Source organism: Phoenix dactylifera, chromosome 2, assembly GCF_051530095.1.
Source record: "Phoenix dactylifera cultivar Ajwa chromosome 2, Ajwa_hap1_PhDact_Kaust_v1.1, whole genome shotgun sequence".
In the NCBI taxonomy this organism is placed as follows: domain Eukaryota; kingdom Viridiplantae; phylum Streptophyta; class Magnoliopsida; order Arecales; family Arecaceae; genus Phoenix; species Phoenix dactylifera.
In genome coordinates this window covers 11,923,128-11,950,480 of record NC_143191.1, presented here as the reverse complement: position 1 = coordinate 11,950,480, position 27,353 = coordinate 11,923,128, and the positions used below count along the sequence as shown (strand labels likewise).

Here is a 27,353-nt window from a genome sequence, read left to right as displayed (position 1 = left end):
AATGTTATGCTTGCTTGTTAGAAGCAGGAAAGAAGATGAAATCTCTGTATATTGTATTCCTCTTTACAAAAATATAGGCATTAATATAGTCTAATAATGTAGCTAGAAAGGAAAGATGGAGTAAATACTGGTTATATTTGGACTAGTACAATAACAATGCTAACACACCAGTACTAGGAAAAGGTGCAATTGTGCAGGGACTACAACCTTTTTGGGACTTTCACAGGGTTTGAATCATGAAGTTCCTCAGAATTTCAGAATGTAGGTTGAAGTGTTTTAAGTTGTTGGATTTTCTACATGAATATCTTTCTAAAAATTTAAATTTGCATGACTACCCTCTTAAAATTTATATTTATTTTTGTATCCTCATAAAATACTGTTTTTGCATAAATACTCATAATATAACGATTCTTCTAATACCATTAATAAAAATCATATTTATTTTAATTAAAAATAAAATAAAATTTTGAAATTATTTTTTGGTCCTCCATCGCGATCGTTTTATAGATATTTCTTGTTGCACATCTATCCATTGAGGGTATTGTAGTCATATTTGAAATCGTTAATTTTTTAACGGCATTAGATGGTGTGGGTATAGATGCAAAAATAAGGATAAAAAAAGAGTAGAATAGCAAAACAAGTATTTTACGAAGGTATACATACAAATATCAATTTTGAGTGAATATTTATATAAAATTTGATATTTAAAAAAAATAGTCATGCAAAAAATTCTAAATTGTCCGTCTGTAGCAAAACTAAAAGAAGCAAATCAAGCATTTCACTATCACTGAACAATGGTAGATCAAAATTATATCAAATAAACTTTGACACCTAACAGTTTATGAGGGGCTTGAAAGGAATTTATTCACTTAAAAAAGGCTGGTTTTTGGAAGGGTTAAAGGCACAGGGTGATCCAAGCTTGAAGAATGGAAGCTTTTCCAACAATTTGAACGTGACCAAATAGAAAAAATACTTATGGCAATAAATGTTTTCTTTATTCATAGAAATGATGTGCGGTATTAACCCCCTCCCAACTCTGAAAAAAATAGATTGTTCGGGGTGTACAGATTAGGCCTCTGCTGACCTGAGGCCCATGGTACATTATTGATTTAAAATTCTCCTGAACTGACTGGGGTGGCCTCGTCTTATAAGAACATTATAAATAATTAAGTTAGAGCAAGTTGTCATGCTTGCAAGGCTTCGCCCTTCTCATCTACATTCTGAGAGGCCTTGTTCTGCAAGTTGGCCTCATGCTGTTCCAAATACTCCTTGCTGTTCATCTCTGTTAATCTACAAGACAACAGTAGCAATGAATAATTTGGAGCCCATTTTAAGAAAAAGGGTAAATAACATTACAATTTTTTCTTATATGGAAAAACAAAAATGCATTGTAAAACCTGAGAGAATATAAAAGGGAATGGAACAAAAATGGACAACCCCTTCAACATTTGCTACTTGCTTCATAACTATTAGATTTTTTAAATTTTGTTAGTCAAATGCAGAATGTTCGAGCTGATCACCAAATCTTTGTATCCAAAATTTGGATTAATTTTCTTTTCTTTAGCAGGTCTGCATAGTGATAAGTGCTTAATAATTTATAATTTAGTTACCTTTCCATAGCACTTATCAATATTTTTAAACTGATAAATACATATTTTACCATGAAATTGAACAAACATTGAAGTAAGTTTAAAATATGGTAATTATTCTCTTAAACTAGATTCTGAACTTGTCTCTCCCTTGGTTGCAATCCTTCATGAAAATTACAAAAAAATATATAAGGAGATTGTGTTGACCCGACTAAGGTTATAACTAAATGGGCTTTGGTCCTGATTTGATTGAAAGTTATAATTGTATAGGAAAATATTTGATTAACTCTTTTATTAAGTCACGGTCTGATCTGGTTGAGTCCAATCTGAAGCAGTTTAGTAAGAATTAAATGACATTGGGCTCGAGAACGAGTTCAAGCCAAATCAACAATCATGACCCACTTCAAACCCAAAGTAACTCCCAACCAATTCTTTACCTGCCTTCATATAAAATTTATAAATTTAAAAAACAAAAAAAAAAGAAAATAATAAATATAATAAAATAAATAAAAATAATTTCGGGGAATTCACTGTTCATATGAACAGTGTCCCGTGAAAACACTGTTCATATGAACAGTGTTACAAAAAAAAAATAATAATGTAAACAAGAAGCCACTGTTCATCTTCTCCCCCCGCAGTGCATCCGGGCCGTTCCCCTTCTTCCCATCGATTCCGCCTCGTCCTCCGCCTGTGACGCAGCCCGCAGCCGAGACCCAGCTCCGCCATCAAGCCGCGTCGAGGCATCTCCCCGTTGATCCCGCGGCCACCCACCATTCGGAGCGATCCTCCCAGCAGCCGGAAGTCACCCATCCGTGATCAAGGCAATGCAGCCATCTTCCTTCCTGCCTCTGCAACCACGGATCCATGTTCTCCACTCTTCCGGATCTCCAGCTCCTTTCAACGTCCCCGTGATCCCAGCGATCCTGCTTCCAAGTTTAAGCACCAGTCCAAGTTCCCAGCGTCCGTCTGCAGTGGTCCTCCAGCACCATTTCTTCCGCCGGTGATGCATCCCACGCTTCAAGCCTCCGCGTCTGCAAGCACTGTGACCCAAGGACCCAGCACCTCTTCCGTGATTTCCTCCCGTCGATCAAGCTCCCATTTCTTCCGCCCGTTTCAAATGCAGCTGGTGATCCCACGGATTGACGCCCTCCTTCCGTTTCCAAATCCCAGCCCCCAAGCAATCGGATCCCCAGCAATCACGCATCCTCTCCCTCTCGATGCTTCAACGATTGATCTATAAAAGGGAGAGAGGGAAGAAACAGAGGGAGGAGGCTCGGTGGAGAAGAAAGAAACAGGGGGGCTCTGTTTCGGTGAAGAAGAAGAAGAAAGCCGAGAGAAAGAAATAAAAAAAAGAAGAGAGAGGGGAGGAAAGAGAAGAGTCTTGGATATTTTGGGAATTATGGGAGGTGATCAACTTCATTTGAGGATGGGAGGTCGTCCGGAAGCCATGCTCGGCTAAACATCTAGTCTAGGGCTGGATGAAGCCCTAGCAATGTATCAGGGCATTGTAGTTCTTATTTTTATTATTATTTTGGAGCTTGTTTAAATTCTTATTTTCAATGAAATATTCCTTTATGATATTTAAACTTTGAGCATGCTAGTTACTAATCATGTTTGCTAAAGTAGTCTAAGATGATCCATGCCTAGGAAGATGAAGTGTGCTGCATCCTAGATTAGCATACTTAGGTAGACACTTCATGCTATACCGAAGATGGATCTTCCTAACACTCTTTATGTTTTTATTTTAAAAGGCTTATAGCCAAAATTGCATGCCTTCCAAAAGATAAAAATTAAGAACACAATCCTTGATGCAATGCTATGTGGTGGATTCCAAACCCTAGATCTATTTACTTTGATTAAATTTCAATTCGTACTCATAGATTAATTTAGTTGAATCAAGTTAGCAAATCCTTCTTTTTGATTTATTTTTAAAAGAAAAATAACTTGTCTCCAATCCCTGTGGACCGACACCCGTAATCACTATCCTACAGGATACGTGCTATTGCGTGGTTTATTTTCAAAATTGAAATAACCGATCAATTTTTGGCGCCGTTGCCGGGGATTGCTAGCATAGTTATTTTTCTTATTAAAAAAAATTATTTAAAAATTAAAAAAAAAATTCTTTTAAAAAAAAAATTCTATTATTGTTACTTTTCTTATCTTCTTTTTCTCCCTTACTAATTTTTATTTATATTATTTGATCAGGAATCGAGGAAAAAATCTGGGATGATCAAAAGGAGAACTGCCGGAAAAGAAATGTTGTAGAGGTTTGCAAAAAAAAAAAAAAATTAAATTGCTGGGGAAATTCCCTTTGGTAACCTCTAAACTTTTCTTATTTAAATTAATTATTGGTTTGAAATTTTGTGGTGATTGTTTGATTTTAATTATAGCAAAATTGTGAATGCATGCTTGATACACATACACAAATCAATTTGCACATAGTAAGGGCAATCACCCCAACAAGATAAGAGCTGGATTTCATCACCGGACTCTTGCCCAACTTAGGTGAACTCAATCTCACATAGTGTCATCTTTAATTAAAATCAATTAGACGTTGGCTCCTAGGGACATTCGAGCTCAATAGGACGAAGATCACCGAAAGTTGCACCAATTTCGCTCTGTGGCTTAGTTGATGTCTAGGCAAGCTTTGTCCCTATAAGGGAGACAGTTCATCTGTTCGAGGCAAGTGGGTTTTAAGTGGGACCTTTGCGAACGCATCGTGACCCCTCCACTTACCTGGGAGCTTACCTGGTCAACTCGGTTCATTAGACCGGATTGGAGGCTTAGGTGACCTCTTCAAACCAGTTAGGAGCTGTCTAGTGATTTTAGGACAAAGACTAGGATTGATATGCTTTTCTCTTTTATTGCATGCTTGATTGATCAAGTACTAGTGTATGCACGGTAGTCGTTCTAGAGTACAAAATCTATTACCTTTTGACCCTGAAATAGAACGAACCCTTAGGAACATTCGAGCTAAGATCAAAACATTAGGATCATCCCCACCTCTTAAGATGGCTGAAGAACAACCCAAACTCTTGAGGGAATACTTTACTCCCACTATTTATACTTCCCCATCTTGCATTCGATTACCTGAGGTAGCAGCTGTACAATATGAAATAAAGTCTAGTGTGATCCAAATGCTCCCATCTTTTTATGGGCTCACCAATGAAGACCCATATAAACACCTAGATGAATTCCTTGAGATTTGCACCACTGTCAAGATTCAAAATTTCACTGATGATGCTTTAAAACTTAGATTATTCCCCTTCTCCCTTAAAGATAGAGCCAAACAATGGCTGAATTCTTTAGAAGCTAACTCAATTCGTTCTTGGGATCAAATGCAACAAGAATTCCTTAAAAAATACTTTCCCATAGGAAGAACGAACCAGTTTAGACGTGCCATTACAAGCTTCTCCCAAACCGAGGGAGAAGAATTTTATGAAACTTGGGAGAGATTTAGGGACCTAATCCGTAAATGCCCTCATCATCAAATACCTAAGTGGCAGCTAGTGCAATGTTTCTATGACGGTTTGACGGAACGAAACCGTCAGATGATCGATGCTGCATGCGGGGGACTTTCATGCTTCGAAATGAGCATGAAGCATGGCAACTATTTGAAAATCTTAATGAAAACTCCCTCCACCATGCTTCATGTTCTCGTCAAGCATCCCCGAATTTTCAAAGAAAAGGGGCCATTTGTGAAATAAGTCATTCTATGGACCTGTCTAGCAAGGTAGATGCATTGTCCCATAAGATTGACCAACTAATGATAGGAGGACAGGTCGTTAGTTCTTCCCAAGCACAAGTGTGTGCTATCTGTTCTAGCCCATCGCATCCTATTCATGAGTGCCCCTCAGCACCCCAATATCCCGAACTCGTGCAAGAACACATCAATGCTGCCCAAACACAGCCCAGACCGGGTAATGATCCATTTTCCAATACATATAATCCGGGATGGCGGAATCATCCAAATTTTTCTTGGAGGCAGCAAGCTTCTAATACCTCCCAACCCTTCCCCCAAAATTTTCAAAACCCTCAGAATTTTCATCTCTACCGTCCCTCAACTCAATTTCAGCATCCTCCTCCTCCAACCCAAAGAAATACAGCCTTTGAGGAGAAGGTGTTGACTGCCCTTCAAGGTTTGGAGGCAAATACACAACTATTGCACTCTCACACACAATCAATTGCTAAGCTAGAATCCCAAATGGGTCAACTAGCCAATGCATTAAATAAACGAGAGGAAGGTAAGCTTCCAAGTCAACCAATGAGTAATCCTAGGGGACAATATGTGGCTCAAGAAACCCGACTAAATCATGAGCAAGCCAATGCTTTGACTACCCTAAGGAGTGGACGTATAATAGATAATAAGGTTGGGGAGGGTAACAATAAGGAAGATGAAGAAGAGGAGAGGAATGTTTCACGTGAAAACCCAAAACCTTCTTCAGCTAGTCCACCATCTGTCACAACCCATACTCCAAAGGCTCCATTTCCTGAAGCACTTAATGCACCCACTCCCTTTGGCAAGAAGGGAACTTCACTAGAAGAGATGATGGAGGTGTTCAAACAAGTTAAAATCAACCTTCCACTTCTTGATGCCATCAAACAAGTTCCCTCCTATGCCAAATTTCTCAAAGACCTTTGCACCCAAAAGCGAAAATCTAGGACACATGTGCCTAAAAAGGTCTTACTTACTGAACAGGTAAGTTCCATTCTCCAATACAACACCCCTCCAAAATTCAAAGATCCTGGCGCTCCCACTATTTCCTGTGTCATAGGAGATAACTCCATTGACCGAGCGCTCTTAGATCTAGGGGCAAGTGTGAATCTTCTACCCTATTCAGTCTATGAGAAATTTGGGTTAGGTGAATTAAAACCTACCTCGGTGTCCTTACAATTGGCTGATCGATCTGTGAAGATACCACGGGGGATGATTGAAGATGTTCTTGTCAAGGTAGACAAGTTCTATTTTCCAGTAGATTTTATCGTCCTTGACATGGAACATGTGCCCAACCTAAAAAAACAAATCCCTGTGATTCTTGGTCGTCCCTTTTTAGCAACAGCCAATGCATGTATCAACTGTAGAACCGGGGCAATGGATATATCATTTGGGAACATGAAAATTAAATTGAATGTTTTTCATGCCGCTGACCAACATGTGAGGGAAGACGAGTGTTGCCTAATTGACGAAATGGATGATCTTGTAGAGGAAGCCCTTCCCTATATCTTAGCAGATGACCCCTTAGAGGCATGTCTGGCCCATTTTGACATTGACAACTTTGATATAGACAAGGCCATAGAAGAAGTTAACATCTTACTTGACAATCAATCTCCAGTGAGTTCCCTTCCTTGGAAGAGCCGACCTGAACCTCTTCCTCCCATTGCCAGCGCGCCACTTTGTCCTTCCATTGATTCACCACCTAAACTTGAGTTAAAGCCACTTCCAACAAATCTTAAGTATGCCTTTCTAGGACCAGAAGATAGCCTCCCTGTAATTATCGCAGCCAACTTATCTACTGAACAGGAGGGTAAACTTTTGAGGGTGCTAGAAGAAAATAAACATGCCATAGGATGGTCTGTGGCCGATTTGAAAGGGGTTGACCCCTCTGTTTGCATGCATCGAATTCATCTCGAAGATGATGCAAAACCTACCCGAGAAATGCAAAGAAGACTCAATCCTAACATGAAGGAGGTAGTCAAGAAAGAAGTGGTGAAGTTATTAGATGCCGGAATCATTTATCCAATTTCTGATAGTAAGTGGGTGAGTCCGACACAAGTGGTACCCAAGAAATCAGGTATTACTGTGATTGAGAATACGGAAGGAGAATTAATACAAACACGCACAACCACGGGTTGGCGCGTGTGCATTGACTATAGAAAACTTAATTCAATGACTAGGAAGGACCATTTCCCTCTACCTTTCATAGATCAAATTTTGGAACGGTTGGCTGGTCAAGGTTTCTACTGCTTCTTAGATGGTTATTCTGGATACAACCAAGTACCTGTCTACCCGGACGATCAAGAGAAGACCACCTTTACCTGCCCATTTGGGACATTTGCATATAGGAGGATGCCTTTTGGACTATGTAATGCACCCGCAACTTTTCAACGATGCATGATGGCCATCTTTTCAGATATGGTGGAAAACTTTCTAGAAGTATTCATTGATGATTTCTCAGTTTTTGGCATATCTTTTGATGATTGTCTGAACAATTTGACCTTAGTTTTGAAAAGATGTAAGGAGACCAACCTAGTACTAAGTTGGGAAAAGAGCCATTTTATGGTTCAAGAAGGCATAGTTTTAGGACACGTCGTGTCCAAGAGGGGCATTGAAGTAGATAAAGCCAAAGTCGATCTTATTTCCAATCTTCCTCCACCAAAAACTGTGAAACAAATCCGATCATTCCTTGGCCATGCTGGTTTCTACCGTCGCTTTATTCAGGATTTCAGTAAGATTTCCAAACCCTTGTGCAATCTTCTTGCCAAGGACACTCCCTTTGTCTTTGATAAAACATGCGAGGAGGCATTTGAAAATCTTCGCTCGAAATTGACCACTGCACCTATCATACGGCCCCCTAATTGGACCCTTCCATTTGAACTAATGTGTGATGCATCCGACTATGCTATTGGGGCAGTCTTAGGGCAACGGCTAGATAAAGTACCTCATGTCATTTACTATGCTAGTAAAGCACTCTCAGATGCACAATTAAACTACACCACCACTGAGAAAGAATTGCTAGCGGTAGTATTCGCACTAGACAAGTTTCGATCTTACTTATTAGGATCCAAGGTTACCGTATTCACTGATCATGCTGCCCTTCGACACCTTCTTGCAAAGAAGGATACCAAACCCCGTCTGATTCGATGGATTCTTTTACTACAAGAATTTGACCTAGAAATTCGTGATAAGAAAGGAACTGCAAATGTCGTAGCGGACCACTTATCTAGGATTCTTCTTGAGCCCTCTTGTAAAAATACCTCACCCTTGCACGATTCTTTCCCAGATGAACAATTATTTGAGGTACAAAGAATAAAAACGCCATGGTTTGCAAACATAGTGAATTACCTTGCCATAGGACGAATTCCTGATGATTGGTCAACTCAAGATAAGAACCGATTCTTTTCACAAGTAAAGTTCTATTATTGGGATGATCCTGATTTATTCAAGTATTGTCCCGATCAAGTCATCCGTCGATGTGTCCCTGAATGTGAATTTCAAAGTATTCTTTCATTCTGCCATTCACAAGCTTGTGGGGGACATTTTGGGGGTAGAAAAACTGCAGCAAAAGTTTTACAAAGTGGATTTTATTGGCCCACACTTTTCAAAGATGCCCATAACTTTTGCCAAACTTGTGAACGGTGCCAACGGATGGGTACCATCTCTCGTAGAGATATGATGCCTCTCAATCCTATTTTAATTGTAGAAATCTTTGATGTCTGGGGTATTGACTTCATGGGCCCTTTCCCACCATCCTTTGGTTTCGAATATATTCTGGTAGGGGTTGATTATGTTTCAAAATGGGTAGAAGCTGTCGCCACTAAAACTAATGACCACAAGGTTGTGATTAAATTTTTACATGAAAACATCTTTTGTCGTTTTGGTACACCCCGGGCCATTATCAGTGATGGGGGATCTCATTTTTGCAACCGATCTTTCGAGGCTTTGGTTCGCAAATATAACATCACCCACAAAGTTGCTACCCCATACCATCCCCAAACGAGTGGACAAGTCGAGGTGTCCAATAGAGAGTTAAAACACATCTTAGAGAAAACGGTACGTCCCGATAGGAAAGATTGGTCTCAAAGGATAAATGATGCACTCTGGGCTTACCGTACCGCCTACAAAACTCCTATTGGCATGTCCCCCTACCGATTAGTTTTTGGTAAAGCTTGTCACTTACCGGTAGAACTTGAACATAGAGCTTTCTGGGCTATAAAAAAATTTAACTTAGACATGGCAGTAGCTGGTCCTCACCGAAAACTCCAACTAAGTGAACTTGAAGAATTGCGTAATGAGGCTTATGAAAATGCTAAAATTTATAAAGCAAGGACTAAGGCTTTTCATGATAAAAATATTAACCGTAAGTCCTTCGAACCTGGTCAAAAGGTTTGGCTGTTCAATTCCAAGTTGCGACTCTTCCCGGGTAAACTTCGCTCTAGGTGGGATGGACCATTCGTAGTGAAAAAGGTTTCTCCTTATGGTGCAGTAGAGATCCAACACCTCAATGGTGGACATGTTTTAAAAGTCAATGGTCAAAGGTTAAAACCTTATGTAGACTGTGTTGCCGACGGGCAATTGATCGAATCCCTTAATTTAACGAACCCTGTTTATCAAAATAATTAAGGACCCACTGTGTCTGGCTGAAGACAATAAACTTAGCGCTTGTTGGGAGGCAACCCAATTCTCTTAGATTATTTCTTAACATTGAGGACAATGTTAGGTTTAGGTTTGGGGGTATTCATCTTGATTTTCATCAAAAAAAAAAGTTTTAAAAAAAAATATATAATAAAAAAAAAATCATCTTTAAAAAAATTTTTAAAATAATTTTTTTTTAAAAAAATGTGTTTATAAAATAATAATAAAAAATTATTAAAAAAAAAGTTTTGTTGAAAAAAAAAACCTAATTTATATACATTTATGCGAGAATGATAAACACACAAGGTATATAAAATCTAAAAGCCCAATGACTAGTGGGAAGTAATACAAATTTAAGTTCTTTTTATTAAGTCTCTCTTAGGGAGTTGTAAGCTAATTAATACTTTGGAATTTCACTACACACTGGCCGACCCTTCTAAGGTCTAGGCTCGACATTATGTTGATAGTATAGTAGCAACCTTGGACCCTGATGAATCATACTTATCTAATCCAATAAAAAAAATAAAAAAAAAAAAAATTCAATAAAAATGGATTTAGTCAGGAACATCGAAAAGGGCTACCTATTGTCAAAGGTCAAGTGGGCTTATGATGAGGACTCCGAGCATAAGTCCGTAGGGGAGTCTTGATGCCCGACACCTTATGCCAACTGGTGTGAGAGTCGTCGACTGATTGCTCGTTACACGGAGAAATCACCACAAGAGTAAAAGTGCACAATTTATATATCTTTCTTAAAAAAAAAAAAAAAAGAAAAAAAAGGGAAAAAAAAGCTGTATTGACCGAAAAGACAATAGTGTGAAAGCCGTCGTTGTAAAAATTCGAGTAAACTGGAATATTACAGATAAAGCCCGTGAGGTACTAAAGTAAACATCCACAACTCTCGAAATCCTGCAGATAAGATGATTTTGAATCAGTGAGTAGGTTCCTTCGACCAATCCTTGGAAACTACTGGTATTAGCAATATTTTGGAGATCTGAGCTCTTAGCTTGGGTACGGTCCAGATTTCACTGAGCACTCCAGTATAAATAAGTCTTACAACTCCCTAACGGAAACTTAATGACTTCAACTTGAATTGCATCTTGACCTAGGATTTGGGCTGATTTAGTAAATAAAACCGTGTGTGCTTTGAAATTTTCATCATTTATGTATCTTAAATTAGATTTTAATAAAAAAAAGAGAAAGAGTTTTAGAAATTCTTTACTAGTATGCATTTGGAATTCGATTTTCACTTCATAGATCAATCGATCTAAAAAAAAAAAAAAAAAAAAAAAAATTAAGAATAACAATAATAATAAATGATTTACTGAAGTTTGTGGGTATCTTCACTGAAAATCCTCACGAGACTACAACTCGTCCACTAGGGTAACCTAGGGGTTTAAAGCCTTGTTACATATGGTAAATGTAACCACGATGCCTGCGAAAGTGAGTTAGAATTCTTCTTTTCTAGTTTTATTTTGCTCGAGGACTAGCAAAACATAGGTTTGGGGGTGTGATAAGTGCTTAATAATTTATAATTTAGTTACCTTTCCATAGCACTTATCAATATTTTTAAACTGATAAATACATATTTTACCATGAAATTGAACAAACATTGAAGTAAGTTTAAAATATGGTAATTATTCTCTTAAACTAGATTCTGAACTTGTCTCTCCCTTGGTTGCAATCCTTCATGAAAATTACAAAAAAATATATAAGGAGATTGTGTTGACCCGACTAAGGTTATAACTAAATGGGCTTTGGTCCTGATTTGATTGAAAGTTATAATTGTATAGGAAAATATTTGATTAACTCTTTTATTAAGTCACGGTCTGATCTGGTTGAGTCCAATCTGAAGCAGTTTAGTAAGAATTAAATGACATTGGGCTCGAGAACGAGTTCAAGCCAAATCAACAATCATGACCCACTTCAAACCCAAAGTAACTCCCAACCAATTCTTTACCTGCCTTCATATAAAATTTATAAATTTAAAAAACAAAAAAAAAAGAAAATAATAAATATAATAAAATAAATAAAAATAATTTCGGGGAATTCACTGTTCATATGAACAGTGTCCCGTGAAAACACTGTTCATATGAACAGTGTTACAAAAAAAAAATAATAATGTAAACAAGAAGCCACTGTTCATCTTCTCCCCCCGCAGTGCATCCGGGCCGTTCCCCTTCTTCCCATCGATTCCGCCTCGTCCTCCGCCTGTGACGCAGCCCGCAGCCGAGACCCAGCTCCGCCATCAAGCCGCGTCGAGGCATCTCCCCGTTGATCCCGCGGCCACCCACCATTCGGAGCGATCCTCCCAGCAGCCGGAAGTCACCCATCCGTGATCAAGGCAACGCAGCCATCTGCCTTCCTGCCTCTGCAACCACGGATCCATGTTCTCCACTCTTCCGGATCTCCAGCTCCTTTCAACGTCCCCGTGATCCCAGCGATCCTGCTTCCAAGTTTAAGCACCAGTCCAAGTTCCCAGCGTCCGTCTGCAGTGGTCCTCCAGCACCATTTCTTCCGCCGGTGATGCATCCCACGCTTCAAGCCTCCGCGTCTGCAAGCACTGTGACCCAAGGACCCAGCACCTCTTCCGTGATTTCCTCCCGTCGATCAAGCTCCCATTTCTTCCGCCCGTTTCAAATGCAGCTGGTGATCCCACGGATTGACGCCCTCCTTCCGTTTCCAAATCCCAGCCCCCAAGCAATCGGATCCCCAGCAATCACGCATCCTCTCCCTCTCGATGCTTCAACGATTGATCTATAAAAGGGAGAGAGGGAAGAAACAGAGGGAGGAGGCTCGGTGGAGAAGAAAGAAACAGGGGGGCTCTGTTTCGGTGAAGAAGAAGAAGAAAGCCGAGAGAAAGAAATAAAAAAAAGAAGAGAGAGGGGAGGAAAGAGAAGAGTCTTGGATATTTTGGGAATTATGGGAGGTGATCAACTTCATTTGAGGATGGGAGGTCGTCCGGAAGCCATGCTCGGCTAAACATCTAGTCTAGGGCTGGATGAAGCCCTAGCAATGTATCAGGGCATTGTAGTTCTTATTTTTATTATTATTTTGGAGCTTGTTTAAATTCTTATTTTCAATGAAATATTCCTTTATGATATTTAAACTTTGAGCATGCTAGTTACTAATCATGTTTGCTAAAGTAGTCTAAGATGATCCATGCCTAGGAAGATGAAGTGTGCTGCATCCTAGATTAGCATACTTAGGTAGACACTTCATGCTATACCGAAGATGGATCTTCCTAACACTCTTTATGTTTTTATTTTAAAAGGCTTATAGCCAAAATTGCATGCCTTCCAAAAGATAAAAATTAAGAACACAATCCTTGATGCAATGCTATGTGGTGGATTCCAAACCCTAGATCTATTTACTTTGATTAAATTTCAATTCGTACTCATAGATTAATTTAGTTGAATCAAGTTAGCAAATCCTTCTTTTTGATTTATTTTTAAAAGAAAAATAACTTGTCTCCAATCCCTGTGGACCGACACCCGTAATCACTATCCTACAGGATACGTGCTATTGCGTGGTTTATTTTCAAAATTGAAATAACCGATCACATAGTCAGATATATAAGATGGTTGAGCCATACCTACTAATTGTGCGGTCCTTAGCAAATCCAAGTTCATTGTCCACACAAAGATCAATATCATCCCTTTTCTGCGACCTAGAAGAAGTTCTTGGAGATATCTTTTGGGCATCAGCCACAGTCGCAATTTTTTCAAATAATTCAACTGGAGATGCCTCGGCTGTACATAACAATCTAGCCCTGTTCTCATACATCACCTGTAAAAAAGCACAAGAATATCATATTAAAGTAGTTTCCCCAGCAAAATATTGCATGCAAAAGGCCTGTATTAATGATGAACAGCTGAAAACAAGCATTACTGTCTAGATGAATATCACACTTTTATTAAACTTGGTTTCAATCTAATTGCACAAGACAAGAACAGTAAGGATTTTCAACAGCAACTGACGCCATCATATTGGTGAATATTTTAAGAATATTATGAAATGGGTGAAATAGTACAATACAGTCAACACTGCCTGGTCTACATGACATCCACATAAACCAAATAAAATATCAATCCAAAATGCAGAATATGCAGGTTAAATTTCCAGTTTGTAGTATGTCAAATATTAATCCCACATCCTCATGGTTGCAAGTAGTTTTGGCATTTAAGCTACCAGTTAAAACCCAACAAGAAGTACTAACAAATCCATTTAACAGATGAACAATCAGCTTCTTAACTTCATAACAAAATAGCATATATACTAGCAAATGCAAAAAGCAATACTAGCCAGGGCTTAGTCCAGAAGTTTGGCAACATCCATGCATGGAAGTCCAGGTTTAAGTACAGTGAAGTGCGCCACGGTTTCTCAGTTGTCTGGTTGAAGGATCTAGTGGTTGAAACGTGGGCAAAAGATGGATTTGACAACAGACTCTGCCCGAATACAGGATCAAGGAAATGATGGAGCTAAAAATGAAGAGCCTGATGTAGAAAGGCATCATTGAGGGGAGGATGAAGCTCAAGACAAAGCGATGGAAATCATAATTCCGATCTAGTAGGTTAAGTATTAGGACATGAACGTATCTTCTTGTGTCCTTCTAACCCACACAACTTCGATTTTTATCACATATGAAGATTTTAAGACACCAAAATTAATTATCCTCCCTAATAATCTCCATCTAGGCAAAAATGCTTCTTCCACCTTAGAGTACATGCCTAGATGATTTCCAAACAAACTTATGAGCTTCATCACATCTTCCAAACATGCTCAACTTCCATATTGTAAATATCACTATATACTTGCGTCAGCATGCAACATGCCTAATATTTAGTAGATGACCTTTTAGCATTGTGTGAAGCACAAGATACACTTTTTGAACCAATAAATCCTTCACATTCATTGTTTGGTGCCTGAGGTTTCCCTACCCATAAAACCTCTGCATCCAAGATGCTGTTAGTCTTCACCACAAACAAAGATGACAGACTCTCCTATGTTTCGTTATAACAAAGCATCCTAATTCTAGCTTTCATACTAATATGATGTGGATTTTATGCCTTCAACTCAAAATTTCACATTTCCCAAAAGAAATGCAAATAATTGAATATGTACAAGGAAAAGAGAAAAACAAATAGCAACATGCAAAGGCATCTCTCTTCATGCACTCGACCAAGGATTCAAGTCCAAGCATTTACCCACTAAAAAAAAAATCAGCAAAAGAAATTTGATGAAAAATCATAAGTGGAATCAAATAACAGTATTTACCCACTCCTTCTGAAGAAAATTACCTTCAGATTTTATTTGATTAGAATAATATATACTTGAGTAACCATGATAACTGGCTTAAGAAATTATTTCACATTATAGAAATCAATCAAACATAAGTAATCCTGTCATGCCTAACAATGAATGTTTACTGAAAAAGAAGATTATAAGCATCCAATGTTTTTGAGGGAAGAGAAATGATTGAATCAAATAAGAAACCAATCATCTCAGAAAGTCTCCAATCCCAAAAAATTACTTAAACATTTCTTGCCAGAAAAGATACAAAGATATCTTGAAAGGATTATTTTAGGGGAAAAATCCTAGTATTTTTGTTTTTATTTAGACTTTCATCAAAAAGAATTTGACGCATATATTAGTCGATTATGGCTTTAAAATCATTATAAGACATTGAAACTATTTTAACTAGCAGGGAATTTATTTAATGAGCATGAAACTAAAACCAATGAACTATTTCAGAAATATATAACAGACAATGTTGCACATAGGGTGTCATAAGCACAATGCAAGAATTCATCCATCAGGCAGAACAATAGAGCAGTTCTAGAGATTAAAATATTATGAGTTCAACAGGGCAGCAATTGATCCATTGGGGGATTTAAATACCACAAATTCAATGGATAAGTCAAACCATCAAGCCTTAACTCCTAGGGATAGTTCATCTACTTGTACATACAAAAAAAATTGTTGATAATTGAGATAACGATGGAGAGAGAGAGACTTTAGAAGATCGTATAGATTCAACATGTAAAATACTAGCTTTATAATGCACAATCATCAAAATTCAAAGGAATATCAAGACGCACATCAACTAAGGTGACAAACCGATAAGCTGCAGTCCGGTTATGGAGCGCGAACTTTGGCACTCCTTCCAATGCCAGTGTATGAAATTTTTCTGCATAGTGATGATGCTATTCATTAGAACAAATGGCTTCTCATGTTAACTTAAAGAAACAGAACACCAAATATGGATTCTAAAGAAATATGATTTCTTTTAATTTATGTGCAAAATGGATTGAGACAACTCACTAAACAATCCAAAATAATCAGCTGCCCCCAAAGGTCTGTCACAAAGATCTTCAAAAGGAAAATATGCACATCCATTAGCTCCCAGTGGGACCTGAAAAGAAAAGCTCGAATTTTTTGCCTTTGTCCTGCATATGCAATAGGAAGACCTAAATAATTATGAACTTAAAGGAAAAGACCTGCAATTGTCTTCCCATAACAACTTCCACAACTTGTGGGCCAGGTATTTCCTGCCCAATTAACTCATAGAACTTCTGTTTAAGAAGTTCAGAGTACACCTTTCCAACAAAATAAAAGCCCTCCCCAGCCTGCATTGAGATAAGAAAATTTGTTAGGCAAAGGCATAAATGTAAGCATTGAAATGAACTGCAAGCACGCTACAGATATAAGAGGGAAAAGATGTAAATTTACCGAACCCAATTTTCTATAATCTGTTGAAGAGCCAATTTCATGCACTACACACCTTTCCTGCATTAGCAGTTACCCAGATTCATCAGCAGACCTTTCAAATCAATGGCAGACAAAATAATAAAAAAAGATAAATTAGATCCAAATATTGCACCTTCAAGGTTTCAATGAAGGGCAAAAATAGATCCCTCTGTAAACCACCTTCATAAAGCTGATCTGGAGCACGATTTGAAGTAGAAACAAGAACCTAAAAATACAACGTGCCCCACACAGAAAATAGAAAAGAGCAAGAAGACAAGGTCAACATAAATTTTAAGCATTAAATTGAAAAATATACTGTGAAGAGATAGAAAACTGCCAATTTTGAAAATAAAAAGGCCAGCTACATACAACGCCTTTGGCGAACAAATGTCGAAAAAGACGATTCAGTATCAAAGCATCAGCAACATCAGTCACCTATAATTACATGTTCACAATCATTAGAGGAAGAAAGCTACATTACAAAGACCCAAAATCATACAATGTACACAGAAATAAGGACCTACCCCTGTATTTCTTACGTACCATGAATTCATCAAGACATAATAGAATTGACTCATCTGATATCTCTCCTGCAACAACTTCAAGTGGATCTGCTACCCCTTTATGCATCTGCAAAATACATTATTACAGGCCAGGAATGTAGAAGTACATTAGGGAAAACTAATAAGAAGTGAAAAATATTCAACTAAATAATATCTGGAGGAAAAAATGCACATTCACAGCCTTAATCAATGATCACTAAAGGGTATCTTAAAGCTGAAGATACCTGTAGGCGACTATGTACACTCAGCATGAAATCATGAAAATGGATTCTTTTCTTCCTCCAGTTACATGGCCTGCCCCAAGAACAAGATCATTTTAAACAAAACGATCTAAGAAGCAAAAAAGAACCAAAAAAAGTGATTAAAAAAAAAAGAAATTAGTGCTATGGTATCTTGCAATTTACATGGCACTTAGATACATTGGTGCCAGCTTTCCTATCATAAAAGACAAGAGAGAAAATAGCGATACTTAAAGGACTTGATTAAATGAATATATGTTTGGAATCTTACAGAATGTACTTCGTAACATAAATTTCAGAAGTTAAATCGAAGCTGCATATTTCACAACCATAATCTGGAGGTTTCTTACAAGCTCTCTGCCAACATTATAGCATCTTCTCTTTCAATCATGGGTAACAATCCCATGGATATGTTGAAGCATGCACAGGAATGGCAAGAATGACAAGAAATGCAGGACCCCAAGTAACAATCACTAAATTGAGCTCATTCTTATTCAGCCTAAAAACTAATAAAGGAAAGATCTGTTTACCAAACAAATGAAATTAAAAGAAAAAGTCTGATGGATGTGATTTCTCTTGGTTCCTGAAATTCAGGACTTTCTATGCTCTTTGCAATCAAATTATCCTTAACCTCATAGCATACATGTATTTGGAAACAGCACTTATACAAGAACTCAGTATTTTATCATGTCTTCAAGTTAAAATATAAACTTGCCATTACAATTCAATACAAAAAAAAAGATTTCAAATCAAGAAATCAATGCAATGATGAATAATAAGTCTATGCACAATATTTAAAATGTGCAAGACCTGAAGGATGTGGCTTTTCTAAATAAATATTCCAAGCATGCACTAGAATACCTACATGTATTTGGAAACAGCACTTATACAAGAACTCAGTATTTTATCACGTCTTCAAGTTAAAATATAAACTTGCCATTACAATTCAATACAAAAAAAAAGATTTCAAATCAAGAATCAATGCAATGATGAATAATAAGTCTATGCACAATATTTAAAATGTGCAAGACCTGAAGGATGCGGCTTTTCTAAATAAATATTCCAAGCATGCACTAGAATACCACCAACTACTTTATAATGCAATTGAACTAAGATAAAATCTTTAACGATGCTTCCACAGCCCAGAAAGAAAAAGAGAACACCAATAAATTCATTATCTACTGTGATCTTAGTAATGTTCCAAAGTATTTTTTTTTCTTCCTAAAAGGTCTCTCTAAAGCTTCGTTGATTAAGAACACTAAGACATGAATGTAAAATGGGTACCCCGAAATACCTAATATGCATCTCCATTTAAACTTACAATTGATCATAAAACAAATCCATAAGCATCGTCTTTCCAGTGCCTACTCCTCCGTAAAGGTAAAGGCCTTTGACTGGTGAATATGAAGACTGGGGAATGAGACGTGACCATAACCACCTGCTCCTGAAAAACAATGATATAGAACAATGACTACAAATCTTGGATGATGGATAGAAAGAGAAAAAAATCAATAGTTCAGGCAATAAATACATCTGCAAAATTGGGATGTACTCTAGAAATACCAATAAGCTTTCTTGCATGCATAAATTACCTCCCGTTTTTCTCAGATGCTTTGTATCTATCCAACTGACAGCTATCTTCATGCTCAATCAGCTGTTCATAAAGTCTTTGCAGCATTCTAAGGGTGCCTACCTGAAATCATAATTTAGGAAATCAAAATGGAGGATGACCTGGAGCATAAATAACCAAAAACACACCAAAAAGCATCAGTTAATTTTAATATTTAATACCTGGCAACTGTCGCCATCAACTAGCTCCCCTGATGTCGTTCTCCTTTCATACTCCAGCAGAGGACCAGCTCCTCCAACATCTGTAGCAGATAACACCGACAGCAACAACAATGACAATGTCAAAACAGAAGGATCCCACTAGTGAGCCAAAATCAAAAATAGGATGCAATAATCAGAGCATGCAATTCCCACTAGTCCAAGGATCAAGTACATAAATGAAGCTAAAAGACTCAAACTGCTTAAAATTATTACACACAGTGCACCAGGAAAGGTTGTGCTCGTCATCCGAATTCCCAAAGGTAAATGCTCTTTAACGTGATAAATTTACAAAAAAGAAAGAGGGTGTTAGAAGAAAACCTCCAGTTGCTTCATTTGCTACAGTGGTCGACAGAGCCCGCAAGAGGACCAAAGACTGGTTCAAATATCTCCCGATTTCTTTATCGAAAGAAGGTTTGATCAAAGAACTAGCAGCTGGATTACACAAAATCGGAACTTTCCCATTTTCTCCCAAACCATTCAACGAAAGCACTCCTCCACGAAGCTGAGATAAATCCCGAACTTGTCGAAGAGATCGCGCTAATGCTCTCATCTTCACCAACAGCAAATGTATCAATCAGAAGCTAACCTACCTAAAACACCCAGCAAAAGGAAAAAAAAAGTAAGAAAATTACAAATCAAGCACCTAAAACACCCAACTAGAAAGAAAAAATTCCACCTTTTTGGACAAAGACCAGGATGCGATCAGATAAAAGGATACAAAGACCGACGCAAGCATTGAATAAAAACATCAAAACAAAGAAGTTATTGTAGAAAAGATGCAGATAATTTCGGAATTAAATCATAAAACATTTTTTGCCCGCAAAAAACAAATCCAAGAAATTCAGAACTTTTACATAAAATTCAAGTCAAGGGAGGAAAAAAGACAGCCGTTTACAATCACCGGTTCCAACATAACCTCGATCCCGCCCATCGTTCCAAAACTCAGAATTTCCCACAAAATATTCGAAAATTAACAGACTCCGACACAGCTCCAAAAACAAAAAAGAAAGCAAAAAAAAAAAAAGTCAGGTTGCTTTCGATCATTAAAATTGAACAAAATAAAAGCAACAAAAAGGAGGAATATGCCCACCGGAATCAAGAGAAACTCGAGTCAACCAATCTCCAGCGGCTCGAAAAAGACTCCACCAATTAACCCAAAACGGAATCGAAGGATCCTCCGAACCCCTCCACCGATTCTAGACACCAGCAACACCCCAATCCTAACCCTAAATTCTAGCCGACGATTTCAGAACACCAATGGAGTTCTCCGACTCCAGCGGAGGCAACCGGCTTTTTATCCGCAGGACGCCATTAATTGGCTTCCTCCTTTTTTTAGCTTCCAACTCTCCGTCTCCGACTTTAAAAACCGGAATAGGATGTCCTTTTATTAGCAGAACGGAGTGGGGGCCACCTCGCACTACACCTGGCGCGGGATGGGCCCCACAGTTAGACGTCGCGAGGTTGTGGGGAAGCCGCCTACGGCTCCGTTCGTTTACGCAGGCCGAGGTGAACGCGATGCCGCACAGAGACCATCATACGGTTGGAATTGAGTTTCTTTTTTTTTTTTATGGGGTCCAAAACTTTTGGGATTTGCACGCGCCAATTGGCGCGGCTTTCGAGCGACGCGTGACGCATACGTGCCTTAGTGGTGCGGCCGGTTCCTTGCGTGTGGGAATTCGGTTGCCGGGTTTTATTACGTGGCGAGATTTGATTCGTTGAGATTCTGGTCGGATAGTTTGCGCGGAGACTGGATCGGGTCTGGCTCGGAGTACGGTCAGGCAAAGAGGGCTCTTTAGGCCATCACGCATCACCGTCCATACTGATAAATCTGTGGTGGTGCATAGAGGGCGAATGAATTTGGGCCCTGTTTGGGTCCCTGAAATTTATTTTTTGATCAAAATATTTTTTTATAAAAATATTTTTTAAAAATATAATATCGAAAAAATGGTTTTAGTATACTTGATTAATCATAAAAAAATAGATATATTTCAAAGTGGCTTGTATTTGAACAGGCACCTATTTTACTGAAAAAATTTATGAAATATTTATTATATCCATTAAAAAAGACATCTTGATGGTTTAAAAATATTTTTTTTAAAAAATTTAATTTTTAATGATGAAAAAATAGTTTTTTCATATTTTTATGATTTTTTTCATAAAATTTTGTTTTTATAATCTTTTGAAAACTCAAATTAAATAAAAAAATTATTTTTTTATTGACTATATTTTGCCTTTTTATTTTTCTGCGAACCAAACGGTCCTCCGATTGGAGTTGATGGGAATATCAAGTAGGTGATTTGAGCCCTACCTTGGACCTCTTGTTTTGTGTGTGGCCGATATGCTTGTGGGTTGCTCTTTCAAAAAAAAATTGTTTGTGACTTGTGACTCATGCCATCCTTTGTCTGTTAAACTATTCAATCATTTATTCCAGTGACCAAGCTTCTCACTTTCTATATTTTAGAGTGGGTTCCAGATCCTGTTCTCCGTATGGCCAGGATGATGATTAAGAAATTCTTGCTCACTGGAAAAATCTGTTCCAAATTCATTGAACAGGAAGTTCTCTATGAATTTGCATGACTAATTTCCCCTTCTATTATAAAATAAAAACTAATAATTAAATAATTTTCATTCAAAAAATCCTAAGATTCATATATGTTAATTTAATCGATCAAATAATTTATTGCAACTCTCTTTGTCTTGAATTATAATTCAATATTTGTGTCAAAATTTGGATGTGCGTATGTAATTTCTAGCATGTTGAGGCCAGCCTTACTCCACAGCTACAGTTTTTGCACATAATATATCTAACAAATTGTGTCTTAAAGCACCTTGATATGATTTAAATATTTGACACTTTCAAACATAAGAAAGAAACAAATAGACCACATTTCAATATAAACATGTAAGCATAGCATATAAATGTCAAAGTGAATAGTTAATATATCTACCATGTATGTTTAGTATTACACTAATCGGTTGAAAAAAAAAAACTTTATGATGCCCCAATTCATGGACACATATGGAAAGTTGGTAATTATTAAAGTTTGTCATGACAACCAATTCCAACCTTGAGCAATGAGTGGACAAGAGAGCACATGTCAATATTATGAATTGGCTTTTGAAATTTATGCCTTGGCCAAGCTCTTTTGACTGCTCCAATCTAAGATTGCCATCCAGAAAAGAAGTGGATAAGATCAAGAATTTAAACAGAAGTCACCATCAGAAAAAGCTTACAATTCATCATGCTATCTAAAGCAAACCAGAGCAGCATTGGATGGACACCAACATTTTAGATACGGTCCCCTCCTTAAGCAACATTAGCCTACAATTAAGGTTGCAAATAGGTTAGGTTAACCCATAACCCGATCCGATCCAATCTGACCCGTTTTGGAGGACTCGTGGAGCTAGGTTGGGTTCTAAAATTAGATCCATTTTATCGGATCAGAGTTTACTGAATTAAGACCCGACCCAATTCGATCTAACCATTTTAAAATTGGGATAATTTTAGGTTTTTAATCTTGTGACCCGACCCAACCCGACTTGAATCTATAAAATTGTTTAGGCCCGCGGGCTGCAGCCCGTAAGGGTGCAAACACAAGTTCTGAAGGCATGGATGGGTTGACCCGAACCAGATTCAACTGGATCCGAATGATCCGTTAGGTCAAAAATTGTAGCTATAGACCCGACACGACCCGATTCAATCTATTTGCACCTCTACCTACAATGCCCGTTAAAATTTCCTCATCAAATTATGGTATAGAAGAAGACCATGCTGTCTGAATCTTATTCATCAATATTGGCATTATGGTTAACCAGATACCAAAATTTAGGATTTCATGCTTGCAAAAACTCAATTGATCAGGATTAGACAAATCATGGAACACTCATCAAAATTGTTCGGAGCAAGAGAACGATAAGGGCAGCACATGAATCGTCTTTTCCGTGTATAAGGTGAGAGCATGCGAGTCCACCATATGCACTTGACTCAAAAAGTCAAAAGCAACCTTTTATATTATTTGTTATCACAAATACTCAAATTACTATACCTTAAAAACTGATTAAGATTAATATATTATTACTTTCTTGCACATGTTAGATGCTATTATATAAATTTATGAACGACGAACAGATGTGAAAGATTTTATGCACAAAACAAAATATGGGGGACTATCTCTTCCCTCCCCATGGAGAAGTCCAATGTGTTCGGCTCATGCTAAGCCATCATAGATCGAGTTGTCCTAACATCTATTTTCTAGAATGAGTGTGCATTGCTAAGAAAAACAAATCAATATCCAAGATCTACCTAGCGAATAACTAACGTGAGATTAAACACACGCCCATACGGATCCTCACATATTTTCACCGTTCATGCCCTGACGTCCTCGTCAGGTTAAGGGTTCAAATCTATTCAAATCTAATTACAAACACCACGATCGGCCTATGGTCAGCTCCAATAGATCCGTGCTGCAGTATCCCCAGTTCACATAGGTTATGGGCTTGATCCACTCTGATACTATTTGTAACAATCCAAGACCTCACCCAAAATGGCGAGCTAGAAGAGATTATTTGGATTTTTTGATCCTGTATAAGTACCCAAGATCTACCCAGTGAATAACCGATGTGGGACTAAACACACGTCCGTACGGATCCTCACATGTTGAATACTTAAAAAAAATCCTACTTTTTTTTATAAAAAAAATATTTCATACGTCCAACAGGTCCAAAATCGGACTTCTCAACTATACCATTCCTCGATATCCTCTAATCCTCTTCCACTTTGATGCTCATCAACCAATCTAAATTTAAATATATAATCGTGCCAATCACGTGTGTAATTTGAATCCAAATTATAATTTATGTAAATAAGTTAATATTTCATCCTGGGATGAAACAAATCCGGTCTTCACCCTGGTATGCATCGTGGATGTGCCCGAGAAGTGGGCCCCGCCTTTGTCGCGATTAAAATGATAAAAAAAAACTAAAATGCTGTCCACTGTATGTCGGTATACCATAGGATACGGAGACGAGGTGACACCTAACATGCACCTGCGTTGCACGTGCTGCAGAACCACGAGTTTCGTCGGAGTTTTTGTCCATGAAGCATGAGCTTTGATTCCATGGGACCCACTGGGGCATTATCAGTTAAGATTTCCAGCCGGACGTAGAAATTTGACTCTTTTATATGACCCTCGAGGAGTGTGCGTCTTCTCTGGATGTTCTAGTCTAGGGTGAAGGCACCAGATTGTCTGGTAGTCCGAGTCTTAATCGCGAGTTCAGAATTTAGGTAATATGTGTTTCACCATGGTCATTTTTTATGGTTAAAATGGAATGTGCGTCCACCTAAGCTGGATTTAGTGGCAGTAGTTTGGGAGTACTACTTTATCGCGTTGATTGGAGAACGAAACAAGAGAAAGACCCACTGCTTGGAATCTACTTTTTTTTTTCTTTCTAATCTTTGTTCTTTTATGAATTCTACAGGTATGTTTAGCTTTGATTGGCTTATGATTTCACTTGATTAAGAGAACAAATATGTGGGTGGCTTGGCATTTACTCTCTTATTATAAGTTCAACCCCGTGACTTGCAGAACATGTAACATATAAAATGTAATAACATTATAATATACAAACCATATTGCAATTAGATAAATTACAGGGAATATGATATAGTATGCAGCTTGAGTACAACTAAGAAAGGCAACTAGGAAATATAATGGGGAAATGACTAATTTAAATTTGAAGTAGAATAATTGATCCACAAGGATCATCCAATCTGCTATTAACTATTCTGATCATTATGGATGGATCTCGATTGAAAACCAAATATACTATATTTGAAGCTGAATAATGCATCAAACTTATGAAGATTTTAACTTAGTTACATAATATTTGATTTAAAAGTATTTTTTTGAATCAAGTAACTTTATAAAACATAATACTAATCTCCAAAGATTTGCCGCACTTAGCGATTAGAGATAAATTCTATCGTTTATATCTTAAAACTGGTTGTCAAAAAAAAAAAAGCTTTTTAGGAAAATAGTTAACTAGACATATATCTCGATCTAGAAAGAATTAAATGAAGTGTTTAAAAACAAAATCAAGTAAAAGTCAAAATCTACGTTTCTTTGTAAAATTTTTAATTTTTTATAATTATTTTTATTAGTCATGTCTTTCTTGCAAAAATTGTAATTTCTATTAACTAGAAGAAGAAGAATTCGACCTAAATGGACCTCGTTAGTATAAATAAAGAACTTTTGTAACTTATTTTTTTTAATATCATTAATAAAATTAAGAGGTGATACATACTACTTTTGCTAATTTTCTTATTAGAAATAAGATATTTCGAGTTGAGTAGCTTAAAAAAAATTATTTTTCTCTAGTCGGATCATAAACAAAGATTACTAGCTCTCAACTTGATTCTATAAGATCATTTGGGCAAGACAATTCATCCCGTGAAAGAATTAGTATGCCTAGTCATGGAGTGTAACCATTTTGCGGTTAAAATATTGTCGAATATAACTGAATTAAAACCAGTATAATTTAGGATAGAATATATATTTTCTTTTGCAAGTACTGTAGTTTGAAAAAATAATGAAAAATGTATAAGCATGCACTGAACTGAAAAAAGACTAGAGTTTTGCTACAATAGAATGTATTTGATGCATGTATTCTGTACAGGTATATGGATGTATCTCTTATTGTTATACATTAAATCAATGACCATCAAGTGAAATATACGATGCCAATCACAAATTATTACTTCATAGTGTCTGTAATTAGATGATGAATATAACAAACAAATTTTTAAAGTAAAAACATCTTGAAGTAGTTCTCTCGTGCAGAAAAAAAAAGCTAGTTCTGCATGTCATAATTTCTTAATTCATTAAACGTAAATTTGAGTTTGTAACTTTTATCTTCCCATATAAAGTTAGTAGTGTTGTTTATGCCAATCGACACTTATTGATTATATTAAAGGCAAGTTGAAGGCCTATTCACAAACTGCATGAAGTGACTAGAAATCATTGGAGAAGAATGGTGGAATCTGTACTATCTACTTTCCTCTTGCCATGTTGAGGTGCTTTGGCATGTATTAATCAAATGGACTCAGTGTTGAAAATTTCCAAAAGGATGCTTGAAGCGACAATCTTAATTTTATGGCAATATAATACTAATCTTAATTCTATTTTATTAATCTTGATTTGTTGCTAATATTTGGTGCGACAATCATAGTGCCTGACCATAGCTGATCAACGGTGTAATTCTTCTCCTTCTACTTCGTCTTACTCTTCTTTTTTTTGGGTACGATGAGATGCGGTTCTTCACATAGTAATTCAGGTTCGCGACATTGCAGCGCCTTGTGTTTTTGAGTTTACATCGAGCATATGTTATCTAACACAGCTACAATGCTTTTCTACATCTTAGGTCAGGAGAAAAGATATTATGCAATAGCGTAACATGCCATTATATGCACCTTAATATATGGCTGTCCATGTTACATGTATGGTAACCAAGAGTTATATTTTGTGATTATATTTTACCTATTGTTTTATTGATATTATTTCTTTATTTTTTTTTGGCCTTTTCTTCTCTTTTCATTTTTTTGATTAAAGATTTTTTGGAGTGTAGATTTTACATTTTATTTTCCAAGATCTTAAAACTGTAACACCTGGTTAAATTGAACAGCCGAAGCAACACTAAAGCTTAGGCCGAAATAGAACTTGAGGTCCAAAGCCCTGTCTCCAGAGGCCTGAATTGCCTTCCCACGTAGGCCCATCTTGAAACAACACTTCCAAAGACATCTATTAGAAGCTGTGGCATCTATTATACGTGTATTGTGTCTGGATAAAATGAATGCATAAATGGATTAAACATTTAACCTAGTTCACACTAATGAAGCTGTGGACTTTATTAATGCACCAACATCTATGAGAAGGATCCCAAGACAATAGGCTATATCCTTTCTCTAAAACCGCCAACCCCTAAATCATGGTATAGAATTTGGACCCAAATTTTTGATGCAGTTAACAATAAACCT

The 27,353-nt window shown here is 37.2% G+C and overlaps 1 protein-coding gene and 1 non-coding gene across 2 annotated transcripts; both read right to left on the bottom strand.

Annotated features, from left to right (window-relative positions):
- Positions 1 to 973: 973 nt before the first annotated feature.
- On the bottom strand, positions 974 to 20,679 carry LOC103707182 (uncharacterized). The gene is made up of 15 exons (XM_088715339.1): positions 20,412 to 20,679; positions 19,640 to 19,911; positions 19,283 to 19,362; positions 19,084 to 19,184; positions 18,813 to 18,935; positions 17,477 to 17,546; positions 17,233 to 17,319; positions 17,059 to 17,124; positions 16,823 to 16,915; positions 16,672 to 16,728; positions 16,440 to 16,568; positions 16,264 to 16,354; positions 16,041 to 16,129; positions 13,535 to 13,728; positions 974 to 1,290 (listed from the first exon to the last, which is right to left on the bottom strand). Exons 2-15 carry the CDS (start codon positions 19,869 to 19,871, stop codon positions 1,185 to 1,187), a joined length of 1,518 nt encoding a protein of 505 aa, XP_088571465.1. The 5' UTR covers positions 19,872 to 19,911; positions 20,412 to 20,679; the 3' UTR covers positions 974 to 1,184.
- Positions 4,977 to 5,082, bottom strand: LOC149768202 (small nucleolar RNA R71). The gene has a single exon (XR_016399702.1). It is a non-coding gene; the product is annotated as a small nucleolar RNA R71 (small nucleolar RNA).
- Positions 20,680 to 27,353: the final 6,674 nt, after the last annotated feature.

Coding starts and splice junctions, on each gene's coding strand:
- LOC103707182 (XM_088715339.1), bottom strand. CDS start 19,871: ATGAGAGCATTAGCGCGATCTCTTCGACAAGTTCGGGATTTATCTCAG. Junction 13,729..16,040: donor GGTTTGTCACCTTAGTTGAT/GTGCGTCTTGAT, acceptor GCTTTTTTACAG/GTGATGTATGAGAACAGGGC. Junction 1,291..13,534: donor AAGGACCGCACAATTAGTAG/GTATGGCTCAAC, acceptor GTTGTCTTGTAG/ATTAACAGAGATGAACAGCA.